This window comes from Tympanuchus pallidicinctus, unplaced genomic scaffold (assembly GCF_026119805.1).
Source record: "Tympanuchus pallidicinctus isolate F22 unplaced genomic scaffold, pur_lepc_1.0 scaffold15, whole genome shotgun sequence".
NCBI classification, from domain to species: Eukaryota; Metazoa; Chordata; class Aves; order Galliformes; family Phasianidae; genus Tympanuchus; species Tympanuchus pallidicinctus.
In genome coordinates, this window is record NW_026294669.1 from 34,981,770 (window position 1) to 35,002,306 (window position 20,537).

General features: G+C 42.7%; 1 protein-coding gene across 4 annotated transcripts in view; it reads left to right on the plus strand.

Moving 5' to 3' along the window:
* The window catches only part of TRPM8 (transient receptor potential cation channel subfamily M member 8), a 92,173-nt gene that overhangs the window by 49,160 nt on the left and 22,476 nt on the right, over positions 1 to 20,537 (plus strand). For 3 of the 4 annotated variants that reach the window (XM_052675656.1, XM_052675657.1, XM_052675658.1), the window contains 13 exons: positions 5,131 to 5,235; positions 5,814 to 5,887; positions 6,933 to 7,089; positions 10,077 to 10,254; positions 11,565 to 11,737; positions 12,921 to 13,095; positions 13,999 to 14,066; positions 15,363 to 15,560; positions 16,570 to 16,672; positions 17,261 to 17,379; positions 17,706 to 17,996; positions 18,465 to 18,560; positions 19,340 to 19,469. In XM_052675656.1, the coding sequence (XP_052531616.1) occupies positions 5,131 to 5,235; positions 5,814 to 5,887; positions 6,933 to 7,089; positions 10,077 to 10,254; positions 11,565 to 11,737; positions 12,921 to 13,095; positions 13,999 to 14,066; positions 15,363 to 15,560; positions 16,570 to 16,672; positions 17,261 to 17,379; positions 17,706 to 17,996; positions 18,465 to 18,560; positions 19,340 to 19,469 (1,867 nt within the window). Of the gene's footprint in view, positions 1 to 5,130; positions 5,236 to 5,813; positions 5,888 to 6,932; positions 7,090 to 10,076; positions 10,255 to 10,340; positions 10,451 to 11,564; positions 11,738 to 12,920; positions 13,096 to 13,998; positions 14,067 to 15,362; positions 15,561 to 16,569; positions 16,673 to 17,260; positions 17,380 to 17,705; positions 17,997 to 18,464; positions 18,561 to 19,339; positions 19,470 to 20,537 lie in introns of those variants that run through there. The other variant, XM_052675659.1, reaches the window with a different exon arrangement.

Sequence of the window (20,537 nt, forward strand, 5' to 3'; positions counted from 1 at the left end):
TTAGCTGAAACAATCTTGTCCCTAATGTGGCTTTCATGGCCAATGCTTGGTAATTTTAATGCTGTCAGCCTGTGATACTTGTTGACATAAAAAATTGAACTCTGCACAGTGAAATGAGGCTAACTGTGTTAAAACCTACAAAAATAGAAGTAATATTTTGGTCAGCTTCACAGGTGCATTGCCAATTCTGCCTTGGGCAGTAAAAAGCCCCATGAAGCTCTGATAGGTCCTGGGTTGGAAGATGATTTACTGTTGAGCTACTGAACCTCATAGCACCAGACTTTCTGCACAATAGAGACTGCAGGGTTCAGAAATCCCTGTAGCACTTCAGGCACCATTTGCCTTAGCTCTGCTCTTTGCTTTACACTTTGCTCTTTTTTTTTTTTTTCTTTTTTAAAGACTCGGAAGGTTCATTTGTGTACAGAGATCTTTCTTCTTTACAGTCTTTGGAACAATGGAAAATACTTTTATACTTCTGTTTCTGTTTGTGTTTTAGTGATTTAAGTGCTTGCCTCCTTCATAGATAGTGGCATAGGTAGTCTTTAAATGCTGATCCTGAGGATGAGAGATTTTATGTCTTTGGTCATAGCAGCACAGTTCTTTAGCCGGGATGTGAAGAAGAATCCATAGTAGCACCTCCTTTGTTGCTCAGAAATACCTTAATTTAGTCCAAATTAGGAGTTATCTTGAAATACTCCTCGGTACGTTCTGTGGAGTGGGAAGGATAGCAAACTCTATGGAGTTCAGCATGCTCCCGTTGAAGTCTCTGGTGGAAATAGAGACCTGTTTTACTGGAATACAGTAAATATTAATGTATTTGCTACCACTTGAAATAATTGGTGTAGGTTTAGAATATTTAGAGGTGTATTCTTGGATAAAGAATGCAGAAATACTGGGAAGTACAAATTGTTGTCAGGGAAGTAGTTCTTGTCTTCGCTTAATATTGTCTGTCTTATGCTTGGGGCCTGCTCCCTTACTTAAGGTACAGATAAATTTACTACATTTGAGAACCATAAAGTTTTCCTAAAACCTCTTCACCAATTTTCCTATACCTACGACCAGACCAAAGAGTTTGTTTCCCCATTCTGAAGTTGCTTTTTAAAACAAAGGATTGAGCTCCCCATTTATCTACTCATTCGTTCTTCATCTCGAGAGCTATCAGTCAGCTGGGCTGCTTTCTCAGGGCTGTGGCTAAGGGACTCAATGCAGGTATAAGCCACAGGTCAAGATGCATCTTCAGTGCTACCCTATTATGGGTGCATGACCACGTTGCTTCTGGCTGCCTCTGAAAACTGTGTTCCTGTGAAATGTGACTGTGAATACAGAACATCACCAGGAATTGCTTTGAGAGCCATTCTTCCCAGGCAGAAGATGTACAGAAGTGTTGTAGCTCCCTCTGAGAGTTAGCTGCAAGTCTTTGATTTGTTTTCTTATGCTTCTGAAGGGTAGTGGATCATGATGAATTATGTCTTCGGGCTGAGTGCACACGTAGAGCAAGCAGCCTGAACTCCCTCCTGACTTGAATAGAAGGTGGGTGGCCAGTGCTATTCTAAGGGAAGTTTCTCTCATGGATGGTGAAACTGCATCCTACATTTCTGGGAGGAAATGAAACAAAGGAAACTTTTTCCTTCAGTCTGACATTGCTCAGAAAGAAAACTGCAAACTGTAGTTGCCTCCAATGGTTTGCACTCTTAATCATTTTTTTACTACCAGCTTTGGATAGACTTCATGGGGTAACAGGTCTTAAAAGAGGTGAAGTAGCATGCGTATGTCATGATTACAGGCTGTATGGCTTTGGTGAGTTCCTGGAGTTCCACGTGGTCATCATTTTGTGATCCTAGCAGCTTTTAGTGTCTAAATGTTTAGTTTCTCCTTCTCTTTTGTTCCTTGTTTTGTGGGTGAACTTATTGGATACCAAGTCAAGAAGGAAAGAAGATGGAGCAATGAAGTCCATGGTAGCTGCCTGTTTCAGGCCAGGTTGGATGGGGCTCTGGACAAACCTGATCTGTACCTGATTTTGTGGTTAGCTATGCTGCCCATGGTAGGGGAATTGGAAAGAGATAATCTTTGAGATCATCCCAAGCCAAGCTGTTCTGTGGTTCTGTGATATGATTCTATGGAACTGCAGAGTGAAGTTAAGCCTCTAAATGAAGACCTCTGCAAATGTGCCGAGGTAACACGAAATTTTGGATAAACAAATCTCCATCACAGATTGCTCTGGGGCCAGGCAGCAGAATGGAAAAAGCAGATTTGTTCCCTCTTCTGCTGCTGCCTCCTGCCAGTCAGTTTGCTTCCTCATCCTCATTGCACATCCTCATCGTCACCACACGACCGCTCCCCACCATTACATCTGTCCTAAGTGGGTGGTTAAATGGGCGCACTGGGGAGCTCTGCCTTCTGCAGAGAGAGCAGATCGGGAGCATCCTGGCTTTCCAAGCAGTTGCTGTGAATTTCATGCCAGTAGAAATGACTTCTACCAAAGTGGATGGTTTCATGGATGTTGATTTTAGAACTGTGTTTTATCTTTTGATACACTAACATCTGATTATTTATTCTTACACCTCTGGCTTTGTAGTAGTGCTGTTGGTAGGATAAATCAGCTGCAGTACTGTTATCAGTTTCTAGAGTACATTGGCAGCAGGTGGAACAGAAACAGCTCTCTCCACTTTCTGCAAATAACCTGCAGCAGTTATTTATTTCCTGCATCCTGCTGCAAGTATGCCTTTCTTCATTATTTACTGGTGAATGAATAGGTAAGTATTCCTGCCATTGATTATTCCTATGCATTTTCTTGTTGTCTGTGCTCTCCCTTAAAAGGAAAGCATGACACAGATTAAAAAAGGTGGGGCTTTGCAAGCTGAAGTATATCAAAACCTTCCTCTTTGAGTAATGATTTCAGTAGAATTGCTGGGGCACATTCTGGAGACTCTGGTAAGTGCTCTGCACCCGTACATGGTGAGGCTTTGTTTTTCCTTTGCTTAAGAGTGTGTGCTTTTTATATGCTGAAACTGAGGTTGCTGCACCTCTGAAGTTCAGCACTACTCTTACCTGTCTGGAGGACTTTGCTTAAAGCCTGCTGTTAGGATTCTGTTGCTGCAAATAGTGGTTAGATTGATCTGAAACCTTCCTGAAAATGGAAGCGAGTCTTTTCAATTGCAGGCAATATTTTTAAAAGCCTGTTTATTAAAACCTCTATTAAAATTTATTGTTTACCACTTCTGTTCTATTTTTTCCATTGGTTGCTTCCAGGCTAGAGATTTCCTTCGATAATGCTCCTTTACGTGCTGAGGAAGCCGTATACTTAGCTGTACAGCTTAGAAGATGATTCTGATTTTTATCTAAGGGCTATTATTCTCTGGAACGTGCTGGTTCCAAACAGTTACACTTTGTCTGTGCCGTAAAAAAAATGTCTTCCTATCTATTTAGTGGATTGGAAGCATGATGAAAAGTGAATTGTGTTTGCCTGTTGCAGAGGCTATAGCTGTCACATCTCTTACAGTGTGTACAACTGCTGTTATTTCTGACACTCGTGGAGTTAACAAGTCTCTCTCCCAAATATCAGCTGAACACTGTGCTATCAGCACATAAACTTACAAGCAAATCCATTTTGCTTGTCTCTGGTTTTCAGGGTTCTTTTGCACCATCGCTAACTTTTCTCACTTTGTTTGCAGCGCGTTCCTTCTTGTCAATTATTTACAAATGCAGCGAGACAAACTTGAAATTCTTTAGTGCTCCGAATGAATAATTTAATGCCCTTGTTTCTATTTAATCTTCTCTGCTTACAGTTATGCCCATGGTCCATTTTCAATGTTAACTTACAAGGCAAATCAACAAGTGAAGTAAAGCTCGGCCAATAAATGCTTCACAAATCCAGACCAACACTCATTTCTCCCCGTGGATCTTTTGTCTTGAATTTTGCCCTTATGAACATTTTTCATCAAAAATAAATCACGTGCAGTAACGAGAATTGCACGGTGGATTCTTTATAACTATGCCTCCCAATGCAATCATCAGGCACACAGCTAAATAAGTGAGGTGGTGTGCATTTGCAGTTGCTTTAGACAATCCAGTTTTGTGTTATCTGCTTTTTTATGATGATAGTGAAATACAAATACAAATGTTTCTGTGAAAACTTGCCTTTTTCTTGCTTTGGGAGTTGCTCTAATGATGACTGCTGCTTCCAGCTGTCCTTGACTGGTAGTCAAGGTAGTTCTGCTTTTGGATAAAATCTGTGGGTAAGTGGCTTATTTTCCACTGGGTTGTTTCTGGTGCTCAGAAATGATCTATTCTCACTCAGGGGTGATTTTTTTAGAGCTGGAGGATGAGCGCTGCTGCACCTGGGAGGCAGCTTTTTCTCCATGTGGTATCACCTGAGGCACAAACCCAGTGTACACAGTGGGAGCAGAGACAGGAGAAAAGGCAGCATTGAAAGCAGTGAGATTTCAGCTCTGCGCCTTAGCTGAGGCTGCTCCACAGAGGGAAGCCAGCACCCTTACATGCTCTAGAGGGTAACTGCAGTGTGTTTGGTACTGAGACTGACTTGTTAACGAACTTTAAATTACTTACTGTCCTTCTGGGTGCATCCTTTGGCTGTCATTAGTGGAGCAGGTGACAGATGTGAGGGCTCTGAATTGAGGTGCTGTGGTGCTGCATCTGCTCTAAGTTTCTGGTGTCCTCCCCGTCCAACTTCTTTTTACATGATGGTTCATTTTCTGTGATTGAAAGTGTCACTTATTAATATCACACACCAAACTAAGAAGCTGCTCATTGTATATGAGCACTCAATAGCATAGTGTGCCCACCTGAGATGGCAGGGAAAGAGAGAAATGTTGGGATGAAATGAGATGTATGTGGCGGAATATACGTTCCTTTCTCAAAGCATGTTGACTTGGAATTCTTTCTGAGTGGGGAAAGAAAGACGAAAGTCTTCTTGTGGAATGAAATAGGAGAAAAGATTTCCTCTGAGTGCTAGTTTCACATTTTAGCAATCAATTCAATGTAAAATTTTTATGTTGAATTTGAATAAGCCCTCCCTTTACCCCCTCCCAGGACACCTTGTCCTTGCTGATCCTGTCTGTTGAAGGAAATGACCATGGCAGTGAGCCTTTCCCCTCTGCCATGCCATTCCAGGTTTCTGCAGGCACAATGAGGCACCGAAGAAATGGCAATTTTGAGAGTTCCAGACTCCTCAATTCCAGCATGTCTCGCAGCATAGATGTGTCGTGCAATGACAGCGTGAGTATCACGACATGGCTGATAAACTTGGGAGATGTTTCATCGATGTGTCAGCTTTGCTTTCATGGAGGTTTCCCAGTCAGATGGACCAGAGTTAACCAGAGTTTGGAAAGTATCATCAGGTTTAACCTCTGTAACCATCCATGCAAATGGGATGTTCTCTAGTCTACAGCTGACTGCATGGTGCCACTGCATTCAAGTAAGATGTTTTCTATGTGGGTCTTCTGGATTACAACTGCTGAAATTCGAGTAAGCTTTTCATGGCAATTCGTAGGGTTTAAATTCTGCTTTGGTGTTCAGGTTTTTTTATGGGGGGAAGCCCCACGTTCTGTTATATTGTGCTTGATAGAAAAGGATTGATATCACTCTTTTATTTGAGTGCCTGTCTGTGATGTTTAGCTGTCTTCTGTGTTTTGTCCGTTTCACTCAATGCTTTCTCTTTCCTCCCTGTCAACCACTTTGAGAAGGCAGACTTGAAAATCACACCAATTTCACTTTGTGCTTGAACTGGCTGTGCTGTTAACTGAAGTCTGTGCTGTTTCATAACCTGTTGAAAGTAATTCTTTTTTCCTCCCAAGGATTTGGTCAACTTCATTCGAGAAAACTTTAAGAAGAGAGAATGTGTCTTCTTTACAAAAGACAGCAAGTCAGTGTAAGCAGCCATTTTCCTCTGGTTTTGCAGATGTTGGGTGTCAGGAGCTGAGGGTATTGCTTCTTGCTAAGCCATGTGGCAGGGGTTGTTTGGGAAGCAGACTCAGGAGTCTGAATCCAGCAGTGCAACCTCACCTCAGTCTTGCTTATACAAGTCCTCTGGTTGTCATTGCTTGTTTGGTCTGTTAGCTTATGTCTGGGATATTGTTCAGTCGTGGTCAGAAGAACTGGAATTCTAATGGTAGGATAGGTACCCTGGGGTGCTTCTCCCAGCCCTACAAAGTGTTTTGATCACACACTCTCTATATGGTAATTTGTAAATTACATAAATTTAATGCTGTGCTAATATAACATACATTATAAGATTCATTTTTATGAAAGGAATCTACAAAGAAGATCAGATCCAACTACCTGCCCGCTTCTGGGTTATCAGAAATTGAAAGCACGTCGTTGAGGGCATTATCCAACTGCCTTTTGAACACTGGCAGGCACAGGGCATCGACCACCTTGCTAGGAAGTGTGTTCCAGTGTTTGACCACACCTGGGCTATATCCCTGTAATCTGCCCCCTATTATTTATGTCCCTGCCTCCATGTCTATACTTTTCCTTTTTGTGCTACCTTTGACTGAGAGGAGTAAGAATTGTATTAGCTGTGCTCCCAAACTGTTATCATTGTGTGGAGGGATATGTTGGTGATTCTGAGTTGCCTTGTTGCTACTCAGCAGTGAAAGAGCAGAAGCACATGTCCTTTCCCTCTCGATCTGACCATGTATTAGACCAGTCAGACCCTGGATTTACATTGAAAATGATTATAATGAACAGAACAGTAACTTTTTACTTTTCCTACCTGGTTAAGAGTGCAGAAAGGAGAAGAAACTATTTGTACCCTTAAGTTTAGTGGCTGATAAGGTCATCTGATGGTGTCTGATGCTGAAACCTGCTCTGACTCTTGAGTGTCCTGTAGGCTTTCAAATCAAGCTGCTGATGTTTTAACTTGGGTTAAGGTAAGGAAAGAAGTCATATAGGCCCATTCACTCTTCTTCCAGGGGCAATTTGTGTAAGTGCGGATACCCTGAAAGTCAACATATAGAGGGCACTCAGATCAATGATGATGAAAAGTGGAATTATAAGCAGCACACCAAGGAACTTCCTACCGATGCCTTTGGGGACGTTCACTTCGAAAATATAGAAAGGAGAGGAAAGGTAAGTCATCTTCTTGAAGGGCAAATGTCAGGCCCCATGGGAGTCCTGAATCCAATGCCAGTGGGGGTTCCTAAAAACAGGGAAGGTGAAGCTGAAGTAGATTTTATTCATAAGGAAATGGGAAGAGTTAGGCTAGAAAGGAGCTGAGATGGTTTCTTTAGCTGTGATAGCTGAAACAGGGAACAATTTCTTCTGTGTTATTTGTTTTATAGACTGATGTGTGTGTGTCTGTGTGTGTGTGTGTGTGTGAAGGTGTTTCCAGGTGTGACAGAAGAATTTGTTTGTTTGGAGTCTGGAGGAAATAGTTTCAGCTTGACCTGTGATGTCTGTGATGAGTGTATCTGCGTGCTGCTGCACTGCCCACTCTGTGTTTCTCACTGCTACTGAAACGTGATGGTGTTGAGGCACGACTGAGCACCCTTTTACCCATCTTTACTAGTGAACCCAGCACAGTAAGCTTAAGTGCCTGAATGACTGAGCTCCTGATAAAGATGCTTTTTTCCTGACTTTCTGACTTTAACATTAAGGCAGGGTTGTTTCTTAGAATGCTGCTCCTTTTCAGTGTGGATAAACTTATCCTTTAGAAAGAAAATGGTGGGAGACTGCGCACCAGTGTGACTCCTGGGGCAGGAGCATGGCTAACATGCTTTGCTGTTGAAGGTGCAGCAGGATTCGGGAGATAATAATCATAGAGATTTCACATCTGGAAGGATGTAAGACCTTTTTTCTGAGGATCTGTGCTCTTCAGTACAGAAGCTGCATGCACGTACCTGGTTGGTTTTCTCCAAAATCATCACTTGTGTTTTTAATGGTGTTACCATTGCATGGCATGTCGTTGCTGCCTGCAGAGCTTTCTGACCACTCACCTTTTTCTCCCCCCCTCTTTCCTTTTTCTCCTCCTCTCTCCCTCCCCCCCCTTTCCTTTTTCTCCTCCTCCCCTGCACCTTTTTCTCCTTGCCCCTATCCCCCAAATCTGAGGTAATTGAAGACCCTCTTCAGTGAGGGGCAGGAAGATTTACGCTCTGCATCCCACTCCCAAGGTCACACCAATATTGTGGTAGAGATGCCAGATGTGAACAGGCCAATCAAAAGTCTACCTTTACTAAGTCCTCCTTCAGCTCGTTTATTTCTGCAGTATTGCTCAGAAGCTGTGCCATCCAAGAACGTGCAGTTTCTGTATTTAATGTTCTGGCGGCCTTCAGCCTGGATAAAAGCTTGCTTTGCTGAATACCTGTCTGAATTCAGCTGCAGAGACGCCTGTTATTGCCTGGGTGTGATGGTCCTCGAGTCTGTGGGCATGCATTAGCTGGGTGCATCAGGCAGATGGCACTGTTGGATTTTGGAAATAGCGAGCTGCGTTCAGCTGAGCGGGTTACAGCCTGGCATGGACTGGAGGTGGAAAGTGCCAGGTGGATGGTGGGGCTCAGAGCCTTGTATAGGGGAAATGCCTTCTACTACAGAGCTAATAGGAGTTGCTTTGGCTGTTCTGAACCATTTGCAGGAACTAGGCTTGGGAACCTTCCGAGAACATAGGAGTGTGTTGTTTGATTCAATTTGAATGCCTTTCAAGGTGTTTTTTTAGCATAGAAAAAATAGAACTGTGATTTTTTTTTTACATAAATGGAGAGATGGTAGGACTATCTGAAACGAGTTATCTATGTTCTTTATGGCATCCTGACAGACTGTTCAGACTTTGCTGTGAGTTTGATGCAGTTAGTTTTGTTACAGTTAGAACTGCTGTACCACAGACTTGCTTGGTGTTCATCCTGTGGATCCAAGGTCTATGAGTGGAAGGTTTGGGAAGCCTTACAGTGACTCTTCAGGCCTCTGAAGGGAGGATTTCAGTATTGGTCAGGGGGATCCTTTCCTCCTTGGGCTTGAGATGCTAGGAGTTGTTTCTGTAGATCTTTTTCAAGACTTGTGCCTGTGCTCTTTCTTCTCAATGCTTCTGAATTATGCAGTTATTTCCATTGGATTTCTCACTTCTAAAACTATTTTTACCTGCCTCACACATTTACACTCAAACATTGATTGTTATTGCCCATTGATTTCTTTTTACAGACTGCTACCTGTGCCATCTGGTGTCAGCATTCTTCCACACCACCCTCATTCTGGTCGTACATCGTTCAGTCTCCACAGAATAGCTACTTGTCATCATTATGAGCTAAAGCTAAGGCAAACACAGACAGTGCTTGCCAGATTGCCAGACGGCTGCTGTCACGGCTGTAACCAGTTCACACCAAACTGATTCTTAGGATGTCGATTCATTACAGAGACAGTGAACTTCAGGTTGGATGTTAGAGAAATTTCTTCTCTGGAAGAGTGGTTAGGTGCTGGAATGGGCTGCCCAGGGAGGTGCTGGAGTAACCAACCCCGGAGGTGTTCAAGAAACTTTTAGATGTTGTACTAACAGATGTGTTTTAGTGGGAAACACTGGTAGTAGGTGAATGGTTGGACTGGGTGATCATGGAGGTCTTTTCCAACCTTGGTGATTCTATAACTCAATGATTTTCACTAGTAGTGGCAAATATGTTTCCTGTGTCATGCAGTTTATCTTCGGTGCAGTTGAAGATGTATGTGGCAGAACACAGGGTACAGTCACGGCACTGCAGCTCACCCAAGTTGCAGTTTTGGGACTGAAAAGGCAGAGCTGGGAGACTTGAGATGAGCAGTCGTGTTCTTCACTATGCTGCTGGTTGTAAGCTACCACTCAGTGCTCTGCTTTAAGACCATCCCTTATCTCTAGACCTGATCTACAAGTAGAGGAAAGTACCTCAGAAATACCATGCTGTAGGTTGTAGGGAGAATATAAAGATGCCTTAGAGGAAGAAATAAATACTTAAGCTCCGATTCTTCATCAGTTCACTTGCTGCCCACCAGCTGTTGCAATGAGAGTGTACGATAGAGAAGAAAATACAATTCCTGGTCTGTTTCCAGCTATCAGTGTTTATCTCTTGTTATTTTTCTCTTATTTTTTCTCACTGAAGTACATCCGTTTGTCATGTGACACAGACCCTGAAACACTCTATGACCTCATGACACAGCACTGGCACCTGAAAACCCCTAACCTTGTCATCTCTGTCACTGGAGGGGCAAAGAACTTCGCGCTCAAGCCCCGAATGCGCAAGATATTCAGCAGGCTGATCTACATTGCCCAGTCCAAAGGTAAAGATCTGCACGTGGATTTGCATTGCTACACCCGCATAAGGCTGATGGAGAGAAAGCAGCTAAGAGGGTCAGCAGGGAAGCAGAGTGTTCGTGTTGTTTCTGCTTGGCTGGTGCATGTGGGACAAATGTTATCTATCAGTTTGTAAGTTAGAGAGTTGAGAACTAGTCCTTTGGATACCCGTGGCAACATAAGGTAGGCTGTGTGGCATGTATTGTGGTGTGTCCCCCAGGGGTCGGTACTGGGGCCCATCCTGTTTAATATCTTCATTGACGACTTAGATGAAGGGATTGAGTGTACCCTGAGTAAGTTTGCAGATGACACCAAGTTGGGAGGTGGTGTCGATCTGCCTGAGGGCAGGGAGGCCCTGCAGAGGGATCTAGATAAGCTGGGCTGAGGTGAATGGGATGAGGTTCAACAAGGCCAAGTGTCGGGTTCTGCACTTTGGCCACAACAACCCCATGTAGCGTTACAGGCTTGGGGATGAGTGGTTGGATGACTGTGAAGAGGAAAGGGACCTGGGAGTGTTGGTTGATGCTCGGCTGAACATGAGCCCACAGTGTGCCCAGGTGGCCAAGAGGGCCAACGGCATCCTGGCCTGCATTAGAAATGGTGTGGCCAGCAGGAGCAGGGAGGTGATCATCCCCCTCTACTCAGCACTGGTGAGGCCGCACCTCAAGTACTGTATTCAGTTTTGGGCCCCTCACTACAAGAAAGACAATGAGGCCCTGGAACGTGTCCAGAGAAGGGCAACGAAACTGGTGAAGGGTCTGGAGCACAAGTCTTATGAGGAGCGGCTGAGGGAGCTGGGATGGTTCAGTCTGGAGAAGAGGAGGCTCAGGTCAGACCTCATTGCACTCTACAACTTCCTGAAGGGAGGTTGTGGTGCATAAGGGTCTGGCCTCTTCTCCCAGGCAAATAGTAGGACCCGAGGAAATGGCCAGAAGTTATACCAGAGGAGGTTTAGGTTGGATATTAGGAGAAACTTTTTCTCTCAAATGGTGGTCAGGCACTGGAATGGCTGCCCAGGGAGGTGGTGGAGTCGCTGTCCCTGGCAGTGTTCAAGAGCGCCTGGATGAGGAGCTACAAGAGATGGTTTAGTGCTTGTGGTACTAATAGGAATGGGAGGATGGTTGGACTAGATGATCTTGCAGGTCATTTCCAACCTTGTGATTCTGTGAGATTTTATGTTTAACTGAAGGATAAATGCCTCAAAGTGTCAAGTTTTGAGTGGGAGTGGGATTGTGGTCTTTGAAAGGGAAGGTATTCCACTGTATCCTCCCGTGTTATCCCTCCACATTGTCCCCAGGGGCCTGGATTGTCACAGGAGGCACAAATTACGGGCTGATGAAGTACATTGGGGAAGTGGTCAGAGATAACACCAACAGTCTGAGCTCCGAGGAGAATGTGGTGGCTATTGGCATAGCAGCCTGGGGCATGATTTCCAACCGAGAAAGCCTGATTCGCAGCGGTGATAATGAGGTAAGAAACATAAACAGTCAGTGGGGAAATAATGATAGGGCTCTGCTCTAAATTATGCAAATTACATCCTTGACTGCTGCTCTGAGCAGTGATGGGCTCAGCTGATGCTATCAGTTATGTGATGACTGACTTGAGCAATTAGCAAAGAGGTCTTCTTATTATGTTATGATAGACCTGAGCTTGCTGGACTTTTTTTTCCCAATGAAATGTTTGTGTAGAAACACAACAACAAACTTAACAACACAACAGTTAGCTTTTGTGTACCTGAAACAATTCAACTTGGGCCCAGCTTTTCTTCAGCATACGTTGCAGGGAGATGAAATACCAATTGCTCTTTCCAAATCAGAAAGGTGCTAAGGTGTTCTCTTATGCAAGATGGTCTCAAACATCAGGTCTGGTGTGGGGAGGATCAGCTGGTGATTCCAGCTGTGGGCTTAGCACGCCTGCATGCTAGTTCAGCTGCTCTAACTTCATGTCTGACAGTTACGGAATACCTCTTCCACACTTACTCTAGCTGTGAAATCCTTGCGTATTTGCCCACAGTGGGGATTCCCATTAACTAAGACACCCTGTGCCACCTGTCCCTGTTGAGGCAGTCCCATCAGTCAGATACACTGGCACATCTCCTTTTCTGTCTTGCATAAGCTAGCTCTTACAAGCATATCTAAAATCCATCCAGTTAGATAAGAAAACTGATGAGTGTACTGATGGCTCTGAGATGATTTGGGGATTGGACTAGATGATCTCAACAGGACCCTCCCAGAATTTTCGAGTCCCTCAAATTCTGCAATTCTCTGATGTGTTGAAAGTAAGTTTTCTGCAGATTTAATGTTTCCAGTGGCTGAAGGAAGCATACTTGCCTCCTGCATTGCTTGACAGATCTTCAGAAAGGACTAAGCTGTTTGAACTAATTTCTTTCTGTTCCATTACCTGAAATGAAGTTATGGGAAGATCATCTCAAATCTGTACTTGTGAAGAAAACAAGATATTTCTACTATGCTCTTCCATGATGTTTCTCTCACAATCTTTTGTTGCTGTTGGGACTGTTAGTGTATGGAGTCAGGACTCCTAAATGATAAAGAATAACTGGTGTTTGGAGGTTCAGCTGCCACTGGTTTGACCTTCAAAACTTGTGCATGCTTTGTCCTTGCTTTTCTGTTAAACACTGTGCTTGTGATTCTAGGGGTACAACTTGGCTCATTACATAATGGATGATCTCAAGAGAGATCCCCTCTATTGCCTGGATAATAATCACACCCATCTCTTACTGGTTGACAATGGCACCCACGGGCACCCGACGATAGAGACAGAAGTACGAACTCAGTTAGAAAAGTACATTTCGGAGCGCGTTATCCCAGGTAGGTGTGGATATCAGGTTGCAGACCTCCTCCTCCTTGGAACTTGCTTGCTCTGGGGCTCAGTGCTCATTCCAAGGAATGAAAAAGCAGTAGAATCATCCCTTGAACGATAAGTGGGAGGAGTGTGTTATCTGCATTTCATCTCGAGCACTTCCAAGAATGAGCAGTCTTCTTCAGAGCCATCTCTTTCCCCTCATTGCCATTTTTCATGTGACAGTAGTCCTTTGCAGGACACAACAAATAATCTGCTTTAGCAATGCAGCCCTTCTTACTCTTCCTTCTCTTGGAAGCTGACTACTGACTTCTGCATGTGGCCCAACTGGCACTGAGCTGAAGCACAGCTACACAGGAGCTGATATTATGCTTTATAAAAAACATCAGTGATGATCCATCTGCATCCTGCTTATAAACAGTTTCTTCTTTGGCCCCTTCTTTGCTAAGAAGGAAAAAGACAAAGGCCTTGGCAGCTGCTCTTGACTTTTTGTCTCTTAAAAACCAACTGGAGTCATGTGGTTCTTAGCTTTCCTTTACCATTGAAAACGTGGAATCAGCAGTTCTGAATCTTCAACTTTTGATAAGAACCTTGCATCTAGACTCCAAATGATCAAAGCAATAGGTAAATAGAGAGAAATCAGATGTTGGGGGCTTCAGAGCTACTAAAATTATGATTGCTAGGAAGAAAAAAAGCTGGAGAAGGCTGATGCCAGCTTAGCAGAATGTTAAGCAAAACTGAGTTTTCATTAAAAATAAGTTGTTATTGATAGATTTACCAAAATCAACAGTAAACTGGTATCAAAATGAGTGCACGAACAACTCAGAAATGACGTCGTTGAACTGAAGAAAACAGGTTGGTCCAACTGCACTAACAGGTTGAATCTTTTTTTCTTTTGGCCTATTCCACAGAATCAAATTACGGTGGGAAGATTCCAATTGTATGTTTTGCTCAAGGAGGAGGGAAAGAGACTTTGAAAGTGAGTTTATTTCTTTCATTTGTTTCTTTCACTTTTTCCAGGAGTGACATAGGAATGTTGCTCTTGTATATCAGAAGAGTCTTTGTCAGCCATGTCACTACTGACCTTTAGTTTATCTGATGGTTTGGTTTGCCAAAATTTGCCTTGCACTTGTTCAGTGGAGATTAGTATTTTCATTTCATACACTAAGAGGATCAGCTTATGTTGGAGATACTCCAGTTTAAAGCCTGCAAAAGCTGACCTTATTGCTGATCCTGTGAACTGTAGGCCACATCTAGTTTAAACCTAGAGAGCCGAACAGGTGAGCTAATACTGAGGCTAGTCAAACTGGTGACAAAAAATGTTCCTAATAATTCTAAGCACGGTCTCTGTTACCATTTCATTGCTAACATTAATCAAGTAGTCTGTATCACTCTGTGAAATCGTTACCCCAGCCTTTCTGTAAGTTTCCTGGTGTTTGATTCTACTTGTGTGATTAATTTAGTTTTGCCCACAAGCATACTGTAGATGAGTGCAGATGCAGAGTTCAGTATGCTAATCAGAAGTCCAAAGATAAAGACGAGATGAAAGCATCCATTCATGTTTTAGAGTGAAGCTTTGCTGTAACTGCTATCTTCTTTTAGTTTCAAACAGCCAACTTTTAAGAGAGGATTTTACTAGAACTGAAGGAGTTGTACTGAATGCTGTATAAGAGCAGCTGGTTGAGAAGCACTGTGATTGCCTGTATGGAGAGACATCAAGCCACCATGATGCATAATATATTTACTAGCTATCTAATCAGTATGATAAAAGCCACGTCAAATTAAATGCTTCGTTCATGGAAGGAGGATCCTCTGAAATGTTACTGGATGATGCTTCAAGGATGGGTTCATGCCAACCATAGGGTTTACTCATTAGTGCTAATAATATACTCAGACATCTTTGTCTGCCTTCTTGCTCATTTACAGATAAAATCAAAACCTATCTTCTGCAGGAGTGAACTGAGTCTCTGACCAGCTCAAAGTGATCAGCAGGTTTCATGCTGCAGAAGTCTGTTTGTGTAAGACTATTGGCTTTTCCTCTAACAAATAAAGCTGGAGCCCTTGTGCTCACCTTTAGTGTTACTTAAGCAACACTTGTCCATAGAAGAGTAGTGACTGTCGGTTTAAGTCGGATGTTGAGAAGAATATCTTCACAGAAGGGGTGGTCTATGCTAAAATTACTAGGCTTTCTTCCTGAACAGTATTCTTGAATAACTAGTATTCTTGAATAGCACAGTGGTGCTGCAAGTCGTCATCTTTCCTCTTTGCTCCCTAGTCTATCCATGTGGCCATCAAAAGTAAAATTCCCTGTGTTGTTGTGGAAGGCTCTGGACGGATAGCTGATGTTATAGCTAGCTTGATGGAAGCAGAAGACACTCTTACTTCCTCGTGTGTCAAAGAGAGCTTGCTGAGGCATCTGCCTCGCACCATTTCAAGGCTCTCGGAAGAGGAGACTGAAAGCTGGATCAAATGGGTAAGTAGTATGTGCTGTTGTAGAGAGCTGGTGAGGTTGAAAGCAGCAGAAAGGTAGAAAGGAAATGAGGTCAGGAGCAGCCAGGTTTTAGGGGAGCAGCATGTACTGCATACATGTAATGCAGCTGAAGGTGGAACAGTGCACATACGCCAGCAAATTCGTTTGCTTTTTTTTTTTAAATCTTTGACCACAGATAGAACCCTCAGAATTCAGATGCCATGCTGACTGTTTATTACAAGAGTTTTCTTTGGAGACTGGGGAGACTGGAGGACTTAGGAGAGCATCTCCTATATTGCTCGGGCCAGACTCAGGAAACTGTTTTGACTTTCCATTTACCTGATCTTCTGACTGACCTGGTTTTAGATATAATTCTGCCCTCCTAAATAGGGACAAAAAAATGGAGCTCTAGGAAAATCTTGATGTTTTTCTGAAGTCTTTGTTCCAACAACACTTCTGCCTTGTAGTCCGTTAACTTAGGTTAATTGACTTCCTCAATTAAAAGCCAGTGCTTTATTATAGGGTCTGACTCAGTTTTCCTCTTCTGTTTAATTATCTCCTGCCTTCATGGTAGGGAGCAGAAGGTGGGAAGTGATTGCATGTTCGTAATGGGGGTGGAAAATGATGGATTGCTTCTTGTAAGTCTCCTTCACTCACTTTTTCCCCTTCTTTATTTAATATTAGTTATTTTTTATGTATGTACCATTGTAAGTTGTTTGCAAGCTCCAGATAGAGATTCAGTCGGTCATACTTTAAGAGTAGTTCCTTATTACTGATACTGTGGTTTTTGGGATGTTTGCTGTATTCGGAGTAAAACTAATCTTATACTTCAGCAGCTTAAATCTCATCTGCTCCTGTCTGGACTTGTGTAAATTTTAACAACTGTACTTGGAAACAGGACTGATGAGATGGAAGTTGGCTACAGTGTGATGGAAGATTTCTTTTAAAGAGGCTCTAGGAGATCATCTGCTAAACATTCTATATTGCTTTGAGTTGAAACTTCTTTTTGTAGATCAAAGAAGTCCTTGAGAACCCTCATTTGCTGACAGTTATCAAAACAGAAGAAGCTGGAGATGAAATTGTGAGCAATGCCATTTCTTTTGCTCTGTACAAAGGCAAGTAATTGTCTTTCTGTTCTGTCATTTTGTGTGTGTGTGGTATTTTTGTGTGCTGCTTTTTAAACAGGCGGACAAAGATGGGTTACTCTGGGATTCTGAATAGTGGGGTTTTGCCCTGTGCAAACGTATTTTCATAAACTGAGTGTTCTGCTGAACCTGGAATCCATCAGTCCTTTTGCATGCAACATTTTCTTAAACTTGAAGTAACTGTCCCAGTGGGAGATGGGTTTGGTTTAGCATTTGGTTTTACTTGTGTTCATTTAATTTTCTCCTGCGAAATTCCCTATTGAAATTAGTATTGAAGACATAAATGAGTTTAAAACAAACAATAAAAATAACAAAATAGTACCATTTTCTGCATGGTGTGTGAAACTGAAGGTGTGATATGCATGCATGAGGCGCTAGGAGTGTCTGTAAGCTTTGGGAATCCTCTAAAACCCAATCAGGAAGATATAGATGAGTCTGGGGAAAGATGCCTGATACAGGGCTCTTGTTGAGCAGAGCGTGAAATCAGAGATGAATAAGTATGCCAAGAAGCTCTTCTGTCTCTGGTCTTTTACCTAGAGGATTGTTCCTCCTCAGCAGCTTTCAGCACCAATGAACATAACAGAGATAACTGGAATGGGCAGCTGAAGCTGCTGCTGGAGTGGAACCAGTTGGACCTGGCCAGTGATGAGATCTTCACCAATGACCGAAACTGGGAGGTACAGATGGTTTCTGAGTACGGTGATATGGGCGAGGGGAGAAGGGGGAAGAGAGACATGGTAACAGCAGCAGTGTCTCAGCGTCCCACCCTCTGTGGTGATACTTAAGACCACCTTTTCCTCCTTGCACTGGTATCGTAGGCAGGTCATGCCAGAAGTACTGGAGGCCATCCAACAAGTGCAATTACATACGTGAAAAACTGTTTCTCATGAAAGCGTGCCAGCCTGAAGGAAAATATGGCACTTAGCTACAGGTATCAGTCCCCTTAGGTAAGCTTTTCACATCCCATACGACTGCTGATATTTACTCTTCCATTTCTTCCTAGTCTGCTGACCTGCAGGATGTCATGTTCACAGCCCTAGTGAAAGACAGGCCCAAATTTGTTCGTCTCTTTCTGGAGAATGGTCTGAATCTGAGGAAATTCCTTACCACAGAGGTCCTTAGAGAGCTGTACACCAACAACTTCAGCAGCTTGGTGTTCAAGAACCTGCAAATCGCCAAGAACTCCTATAATGATGCACTCCTCACGTTTGTGTGGAAGATGGTTGAAGACTTTCGGAGAGGTCTCAAAAGAGATGATAAAAATAACAAGCATGAGCTGGAGATACATCTTTCAGTGAGTGATTTCCATTTTGCATCCCTGAAAAGGAGGGGAAAAAGAAAAAGGAAAAGCTATGTTTTATTTCTAGTATAGCAGGATTTACTTTTAACAGTCTCAGCCTTATTTTTAACTTAACATGTGGTCCCATTTTACCAATACATGTAGGGATTGTTTAGCTATGAGCAAAGTGGGTGGATGTATTTGGATGTTGAGTTATAATAATTTATATTGCAGTCATAATCATGACATATCAATGTCATAATTATGCTTATAATTGAAACCAACATAAATGCAGAGTCCAGTACAGAGGTGCTAGCTGGGCATGAGTAATCAGAACTTATAACCTGGTACAGACCATGGTATTTTGTACCAATCTGCTCTAGAGCAAAGAAGTTGATGGTGTAGAACTTTAAGGACTTGTTCCAGAAAGCAGTTTAGTTGAACTTTGGTCTGAAGAATTGTTGCTTTTTCTTTTTTCTTCAGACTGAGTGTCCTATCACAAGACATCCATTGCAAGCTCTGTTTATCTGGTCTGTTCTTCAGAACAAGAAAGAGTTATCCAAAGTCATCTGGGAACAAGTGAGTTGAGTTGTTCTTAGCTCCTGTTTGTAAACAGCACAGTGATGCTCCTCGTCTTCAGGTTGTTGGCCATAGAACTGTGGTAGACAATTGCAAGGTGATTCAGTAAGTAGGTTTACTGTTATCCATTTTGTGTTTGGGCCTGAATTTCATACTTTCCTTCCATAATGCTAGATACATGTCAGCAGTCCAAACTAGTACTTACACATAGCTACATTTTCTTGTCTGTTTTCAGTCTTGAATGTTAAGTGCCCCCCATTCTGCAATATGAAAGCGTTGTGATCCCAGGTATTTGATTGAAATCCATTTCTAAATTTGATTAGAGATTCAGATATAATTGCATCAAATGCATAATTCACAGACTGCAACTGTGATGCTAATGCATGCAAAGCTGATGGATGCTCCTGCTCACATTGGTCTCTGTCTCCAAAGCAGAGCGCTTCCTCCCTGGAATATACTAACGTAGTCAACTGGTCCAGGTGGGTGTACTGTGAATACAGGATTGTAGTTCCTGGCAGAGCAGACCCTCTTCTGTGCATCTTCAGCCAGAGATGCAAAGCTGATATCTGACTGAAAAACAAAAGAACTTTTCAGACTGGTCACAAAGTTGTTTCCAACCCAGTACAGAGATAGTTGTTACCGTTTGTGTCATGGAACTAGATCTTCATTTGCCAGTCTTGACTGGGAACACAGCAGCTGCAAAAAAGGGGGTAATGTTTAAAGAATACATCACTTTCCCTCTTCAGAGGGGTTTGCATGACTTAACTCTCTCTCCACAGACCAGAGGTTGCACTTTGGCAGCTTTGGGGGCCAGCAAGCTCCTGAAAAGCATGGCGAAGGTGAAGAATGATATAAATGCTGCTGGTGAGTCTGAGGAACTTGCTAATGAGTATGAGACAAGAGCAGTAGGTAAGTGCCTTCTTTTAAGCCCTTTAGAAATTTAATAGACGGGTCAGAGAACAGGAAACTGTTGCATTTCTTTGAATGTTACTGGCTTTAGCGATCTCCAGATCTGATGTACAGCAGTGCTTGCCTAGCAGTGCTTTTATTTTGTGCAACATAATGCAAAATGAAAGCAGAATGCAAGGAATATTGTTTATTCAGTTTGCTGCAATACTTCCCAGAAGGCTAGCCTGATTTGTAAAGAAGAGTATGACGTTTCAGGAAGAAGTAGAAAAACCCTTTATTTAGAAAACTAGTTATCCAGCATGAAATCATAGAAATATAGAATGGTTTGGGTTGGAGAAGGGACCTTTGAAGATCACATAGCCCGAGCCATCCCACACTATCTTTCACTAGATCAGGTTGCTCAGAGCCCTGCCCAACCTGGCTTTGAACACCTCTAATGATGAGGCACCCACAACTTCTCTGGGCCACCTGTTCCATTAGCATTGTGATTTTCACTGCTTAGAACTGTTTTCCACACCATCTGTTCCCATTAGAAACTGTTCTGTCTGAACAGCTTGCCTCCAAATATGAGTGTTCAGGGATTTTTTCTTTTTTTTTTTTTTGGTGGAGAATTTCTTTCCTTAGGAAGAAAAGCTACCTGGCTGTAATGGCAAGGCTGAAATAGCAAGGACAATATAGAGTAAGAGAAACTTTCTTCATGAGAGCTGGTAATGTTTGGGTTGAGAGGAGTCATCCTTCAATTTTGCAGTAGTACTGCAAAGTAGGAGTGAGAATAAATTGAGATAAAAAGTATATTGAGTTCCTGAATTCAACGTCCTAAGCCTTTGTTATTCTGCAAAGAAAAGCACTGCTGCCACTCATTGAGAATGCAGATCTAGATCATGCATTCTAGGTCAGTCATTTTACTTTTTATGACCTCTGGTTTCTCCTGCTAAAAGGGTTGTCAGTGGTTCAGAATTGAGTTCTACATCTCATGAGCTGGAGTAACGAGTATTTCTTATTTAAAGAAGCTAATTGGTGTCAGATAGTTGGGGTAGGGCCCATCATCCCATAACTTGGAGCAAAATA